The following is a 7500-nucleotide window of genomic DNA, read 5'->3' as shown; positions in this document are numbered from 1 at the left end:
TCAATATCTGCTTTTGGGTGGTGCATGTTCTTAAATGTCAGTAGTTTTCTTGTCTTCTTGTCCAGTCATTGGAGCCCTGTAAAATTCCAGTTAATGATGTTAAAACTGTATTGGAAGTGTCAGGGTGTTAATGGCTTCGATGTAATTTTTGGAGTTGAGTTGAGTTTTTAGTACGAGTCTTACTGTCCTGTAATACCCCTTTCTTATTTTTTCCTTCATAGTAGCATGTTGTATACCATCTCCTTTGTTTATCCCCAGGTATTTATAGGTAATTATTATTATTATTATTACCTCTGCCTTAGCGAAGGCAGAGCTATTGTTTCAGTTGTGTTTGTTTGTTTGTTTGTAGACAAGATATCTCAAGAACTGTTGGATGAATTCGGATGAAACTTTCAGGGATGTTTGGCTTCATGACTGGCATAAACTGATTAGATTTTGGGGTCAATCCGATACCAGACAAGGATTCTGGATTGTCGATTCACTTTTAGTATTCTCATTTTTGAGAGCAGTTGAGTTTATTTCAGATATTCTCATTTTAAAAATCATCTCTGGCTAATCATTGAGAGGACGTTGGTGTTGCCTTGGTGGAGATTTGTGCTCTCTGAGTGCTCTTGTTAATAATAACATTATTATTATTATTATTATTATTATTATTATTATTATTATTATTATTATTATTAAGGCAATGAGCTGGCAGAATTGTTAGCATGCCGGGCAAAATGCTTAGCAGCATTTTCTCCGTCCTTACGTTCTGAGGTCAAATTCCACTGAGGTCAACTTTGCCTTTCAGCTTTTTGGGGTCAATGAAATAAGTACCAGTTGAGCACTGGGTCGATGTAATCAACTATCCCCCTCCCTTCAAAATTTCAGGCCTTGTGCCTATAATAGAAAGGATTATTATTATTATCATTATCATTATTATTATTATTACCTAGGCGGTAGATCACAACAGGAAGCCCTCTTTTCTTAGCCTTCTGTACAAGTTGTTCAGCCACCCACTTTGTCTGTGAATAACCTTCTGTAAGCTGTTTGTGGTAAATGGTGATGTCACTGTCCTCACTACACTGCTGTAGACCATGGGGAAACACAGCATCAGTACTGGAAGGAAAGATCAATGACATTATTTTAGGGGTGGATTTCTGAACTTTTTAAAATTGGTATATGAATGTGTGTGCACTTGTGCGTGTGCATACGTACTACATACATACTTACATACATACATGCATGCATATATGTGCATTTTATACAGATGGATTAAAACGACTTTATAATTAAAATGCAGCAGAAAATAATCAGAGCACAAACAAGCCAAATTTAGGCTATATTATTATCTCATACAAAAGAATATCAGAAAGTTCTTACCTGATGTAATGCAGGGGTTTCACTTTACCTGTGAAGGCAAACACTATGATGTTATGGGTACCTTGTACGTTTGGTCTTTCCAGAGCCTGAAAAGAAATTTATAGGAAGAACCAAACCTAAGAATTTTTGTACATAATATAGCATGAATTACCTACCATTCCCATGGGGCAAAATATGGTAGATCATATAGTCCTGTTATAGATTTATGTTTAATGGCCATCAATATTGATTTCGTAATGAAGTACATGGTGAATTATTGAAGGAAAGGGAATGAAATAAGGGCCACCAAACAGACTGCCCAACAACCACTAACACATGATTGAACCTCTGGCTCTCTAGGCTTCATGCCATTTCCACTCAGGAAGTCTCTCCTTTTTGTCTCTCCTCCTCCCATTCCCCTTTTAGTAACTGCCTAACTCAGATTCCCCCCTAATCACTACACCTAGTTCTTCTTCCCCAGAATGTCAATCTTCTGCAACTTCCATTCTGTTTGTGTCTTTCCTTGGGTGTCGATTCCCCATGGTTTCAGAAGAAACATTAATGACATCATTCTCACCAATCTTAGAACACTTGCAAAGGCCATGAGCCTGCCCCTTCCTCTGGATTCAGCAAGTAAAAAAAAAATACAACAAAAAACAAAATGCAGATTATATAGTATACACATTGGTTTCAAACTTTGACACAAGGCTAATTTGGTAGAGGGGTAAGTGCTCAACTGGTACCTACTTTGTTGCGCCTGAAAGGGATGAAAGGTAAAGTCAACCTCGGTGGAATTATAATATATGTATGTAACCAACTTATCCCCTCCCACAAAATTGCTGGCTTTTTGCCAAATGGTGAACCAATATTTATTTTATTCACCTGAAATGAAACATACCCTGATGGAACTGGAATCAGGAAGTGAAAGAGGACCAAACTAAATATTCTTGATTGTTTTTTGGTCTTGTTTTCATGTGCAGGTTACAAAAGCCTTGCATTTTCAAGGTGAGTAAATAAGCAGTTGTGATGTTCATGCCTGTTCTATTTATGGTGTTAAGTGAAGTGTAACACCTTAAATCCATCATGGTTTCATCTTGCAGGAAGTTTATCTCTTTCTCTATGATGGTGGGGAGCGGGTTGGGATTGCAGAAGTACCATCAAGACAAATGACATGACTTGGGCATTTTTTAAACTGACAAATCTGATTTCTTTCTTTACGTGGCTGATTTCTTCCAGATGAGAGAGAGAGAGAGAGAGAGAGAGATCATTCCCACCCGCCCAGTACTTGACTGGTACTTTGTTAGCTTTGAACGTATGAAAGGCAATACCACTACCACTACCACCACAACTACAAGTAGTACTAGTAATGGTGCTTGGAGGGATTGTGACAGTCATGGTAGTGGTGGTGGTGATGGTGTTGGTAGTGGTGGTTGTAGTAGTAGTAGTAGTAGTAGTAGTAGTAGTAGTAGTAGTAGTGGTAGTTATAGCAGAAGTAGTATTAGTAATTAGATTTGAACTTATGATAGTGTGTGGTTAGTAAACATCTAATACCCTTTAACCTCAAATCCCTCTCAACCTCTCAGATAGGTACTTACATTGTATGGGTAGGCTAGGTTTACCAATGCTGCAGCATGAATGATAAAGTCTATCTCGGTACACATGTGCAGGTAGTCATCCATATTCATTCCCATGTTGGCGATGGCCACATCACCTGAATATTAAAATGAAAAAAAAAAAAAAAAATTCATTGTATAACATTTGTTTGGTGATGATGCAAACAAGAAAATAGAACTCAAAACACGATGATGAGGCCATTAATAATAATAAAAGAAAAAACTGAAGCAGCAGGAAATAGAATTACCTTTGACAGTTGCTAATCTGCTTTTCATTAAATTTGCAACATTCTTCTGTTTTTCTGTTGCTTTGGAAGCTTCTTTAGGCAAAACACCAAATTTTTTTAAAGAATCCATCAGTCGCTTCGTACTATCCATATTTGGTTGTTCTCGGACAAGACAGTAAATGAATGTCTAAAAGTAAATATAAATTTAATTAAAACCAATATCGTTTATCTGTTACTTGTTTCACTCACTGGACTGCGGCCATGCTGGGGGTACCACCTTGAAGTGTTTAGTTGAACAAACTGATTCCAATACTTTTTTTCTTGTTTTTTTTTTTAAAATCTGGTACATATTCTATCAGTCTCATTTGTTGAACAGTGAAGTTATAATGGACATACAAAAATCAAGACTGATCATCAAAAAGTGGAGGAGGCTACGAATAGATACAAAGACATTCCCCCCACATACACATGACATGTTTCTACACAGTCTCCATCAACTAAATTCTCTCACAATGCATTGGTTGGCATGGGGCTACTATGCTGCCTAAGGTGCTGTGCAGTGGGACTGAACCTGAAACAATGTGGTTGCAAAATGAGCTTCTTAACCACACTGTCATGTCAACACCAATAACTCTATCTAATATACACTGTCTGTAAGGCAACAAACCAGCAGAATCATTAGCAGGCTGAGCAAAAGGCATTGCAGCGTTTTGTCCATCTTTACATTCTGAGTTGAAATTCTGCTGATTTTGACTTTCCTTTTCATCCTTTAGGGGTTTGATAAAATAAGTACCAGTCAAGCACTGGAGTCAATGTAATCAAGTAACTCCTTCCTTCCAAATTACTGGCCTTGTAGCGAAATTTGAAATCAATATATATTGGCTGTGGTTTTTACTGATGACTGTCTTTCTATCTTTTTCTCTTTTGCCGAGTTTCTTTTTGTTTCAGCATTGTTCTATTTACTTCTAACAATAGATTTTTTATTCTCTACTTCAACACTTCACTTAATTTCTAATTATATTTAATCAACGTAATTAGAAATTGCTTTCATTAGAGACAAATAAAATTAAATAAAACACTCACAAATAATGAAAATGTATAGATATTGCATTGAAAAATGTTGTTTATAAATTGTTTGTAAGTCAAATGCAGACATGGTTAACAACTTGCTATGCAACCATATGGTATCAGAGTGAGTCCCAATGTGTTGTATCATGAGCAGGTGTCTTTAACTATAGTCCAAAAATGACCAAAGCTTGCATGTGAATTTGATTGACAGAAACTGTATGGAAGCCTGTCATACATAAACACATACATATATATATATATATATATATATATATGTATACATGTGTTTGTGTGTGTGTATATACACACACACATATATGTATACATACAAACATACATACATACATACACACACACACACACACACACACATATATATATATATATATGGGAGAATATACAAATAATAACAACAGACGAGGACAGGTGGTGTAAATAACAAAAGTATATATTAGTATGACGCTCGGGAATACGGAAAGTCTTTGACGTTTCGAGCTACGCTCTTCAACAGAAAGAATACGGAGACAAGGAGAAAAACACGGAGAAAAAAAATTGAATAGTGTTCAGTCAACGGTCAATCATTTAAAGACACCTGATCATGATACAACACATTGGGACTCACTCTGACACCATATGGTTGCATAGCAAGTTGTTAACCATGTCTGCATTTGACTTACAAACAATTTATAAACAACATTTTTCAATGCAATATCTATACATTTTCATTATTTGTGAGTGTTTTATTTAATGTATATATATATATATATATATATATATATATATATATATACACACACACACACATACATATATATCATATATATATACACACATACATATATATATATATATATATATATATATATATATATATATAGAGAGAGAGAGAGAGAGAGAGAGAGAGAGAAAGAAAGAGAGATACATACATACATATATATACATACACATGTATGAATGTATACATACATGTGTGTGTGTGTGTGTGTACCTTTCTATCTGTGTTTGTCCCTCCCTACTACTTGATAACCAGTGTTGGTTAGTTTACATTTCTGTAATTTGGAGTTTTGGCAAAAGGGATTGATAGAACAAGTACCAGACTTATAAAAAAAATATAGGCATTGGGTTTGAATTGTTCGACGAAACCCTTCAAGATGATGTCCCAGCATGCCCACAACCCAATGACTGAAACAAGTAAAAGATAAAAGATAGATTAAAAGCAGATAATTCTAAAGAAAATAAATGGAATTATTTTTACAACTAATACCTTTGTGTTTAAAAGAAGCTCCTGAATCAAAAATGCTCCCAAGAATCCCGTTGCTCCAGTGACAAAAATTCTTCCTTTATGCCACCTATTGCCAACATGGAAAGACCTCCAGAATGCTCTCAGGCTCATGTCAATACTGTTATTATATAAGAAATATAAGAATAGGATTATTTTCACAGGAAGTATATATTGGAAAGGTAACAAATTCATTTGATATCTTGAGAGATGTTTTGTTCATATCCCATAGATAGCCTTCAATGTTTTCTATCCAAAGGGATTTTTAACTCAATATTTACATGTTATTAATTATAGTTTTATCTGCTTCGAGATCCAACATTCCAAGAAAGAATTATTTTATATTCTCTCAAAAGTTTATAAATTCTTATGATGTCAAAAATATGTCTTTATATATACATACATACATGCATGCATACAAACATACATACATACATACATACATACATACACACACACACATGTACACACATACATACATGCATACACACACATACACACACACACACACACACACACACACACACACACTCACACACACACACACATATGCCAGTGGCATGTAAAAAGCACCCAGCACACTCTGCTAAGTGGTTGGCATTAGGAATGGCATCCAGCCATAGAAACCATGTCATAATAGACAGCTGGGGTCTGGACAACTCTCTGCTACCTAGCTCCATGTCAAACTATCCAACCCATGCTTGCATGGAGAGGAGATTTTAAACAGTGATGATGATGATGATGATATATATATATACAGACACATACATATATATATCATGTGATCATGTGTCTGACTAGACTATTGAATACAGTGTCCAATGCACTTTGCGTCATTTTAACCTTCAAATGATGCCACCCCACTGCTAGGTGAGCAGGCCAACATTTCTCCCTGATTGAAAGTGGGACTGGAGCAACATGAACTGAAGTGCTTTGCTCAAGAACACAATGTGCCACCCAGTTTGGGAATCGAACCCACAATCTAGTGATTGTAAGTGCAACAGTCTCACCATTAGCCCATGCACCTTTACATGCATGAATACATACATTCTTATATATATATATATATATATATAAAAGGAAATTTAGAAAATGGAAATGTAGCATTAATATGATTTATCATCTGCAAAAATTCAATATATTCTCTTACAGCTGTTTCAATTTAGTTAAAAGATTGAATTACAATAATTAAATCATTTTATTTGGCAAAATCTCATCAGAGGGGTAGAAAAGATATAGGTTATTAGGTGTTGTGTGTGTGTGTGTATATATATATATATATATATATATATATATATATACATACATACATGGAATCATCATATTTTACACCCACTTTTTTATTTTTTGTGCCTCATTCTAGTGATCTAAAAACTATGACCTTTAAGTCAAGACACAGTGATCACTTATCAGCTTTAAGCTTATAAAATATTATTATCATTTACAGAATTGTAAGGTTATAATGTTTTGAATTATTTTTATCTCAACAGCTTGATGGGAATTGAAACTAGTACCATACAGAAGCAACTAAATACTATAAAGCATTTTCTCTGAAACTCCACTGTTTCTACTAACACACTGTCATGTGATACAATATTATTGTTGGATAGGTGTAGGAGGCCAGATTTGACCAGTTTGAACATTAAACAAGCAGAAAATTTGGGGCCAAATATGGTCAATTTAAACGCCAAAGGGTTCATGTAAATGCACCAAGAAAAAGCAAATTTGCTGCAGTATTCATCTGGATATAATATTGCTAATGGTGTACTGTTCAAAAACAATATATATATCAATGGCAGATAAAAATTGTCTTAAGAGTGGCCAATAAGAATGCTACATATGCATTTTTGCCTCATTGAGCATTGTCAGTAGCTTGTGCTTACAACCAACCACATGCAAAGATGAAATATTCTGTCATTGATATATGGAAACAGAATGAACAATCACTGGTGTCGCTGATAGACTCCCGGCT

The 7500-nt window shown here is 35.0% G+C and overlaps 1 protein-coding gene across 9 annotated transcripts in view; it reads right to left on the bottom strand.

Annotated features, from left to right (window-relative positions):
- Nucleotides 1–7500, bottom strand: part of LOC106880554 (uncharacterized) — a 96041-nt gene that overhangs the window by 23062 nt on the left and 65479 nt on the right. For all 9 annotated transcript variants that reach the window (XM_089361692.1, XM_052972451.2, XM_089361694.1 and 6 more), the window contains exons 13-17: nucleotides 5514–5649; nucleotides 3203–3368; nucleotides 2937–3052; nucleotides 1363–1448; nucleotides 932–1098 (exon numbers count right to left, since the gene is read on the bottom strand). In XM_089361692.1, the coding sequence (XP_089217818.1) occupies nucleotides 932–1098; nucleotides 1363–1448; nucleotides 2937–3052; nucleotides 3203–3368; nucleotides 5514–5649 (671 nt within the window). The remainder of the gene's footprint in view (nucleotides 1–931; nucleotides 1099–1362; nucleotides 1449–2936; nucleotides 3053–3202; nucleotides 3369–5513; nucleotides 5650–7500) is intronic.

Source organism: Octopus bimaculoides, chromosome 13 (assembly GCF_046866305.1).
Source record: "Octopus bimaculoides isolate indiv1 chromosome 13, ASM4686630v1, whole genome shotgun sequence".
Lineage (NCBI taxonomy): Eukaryota > Metazoa > Mollusca > Cephalopoda > Octopoda > Octopodidae > Octopus > Octopus bimaculoides.
Note: the sequence above shows the minus strand (reverse complement) of the source record. Positions and strands in the feature narration are given on the sequence as shown.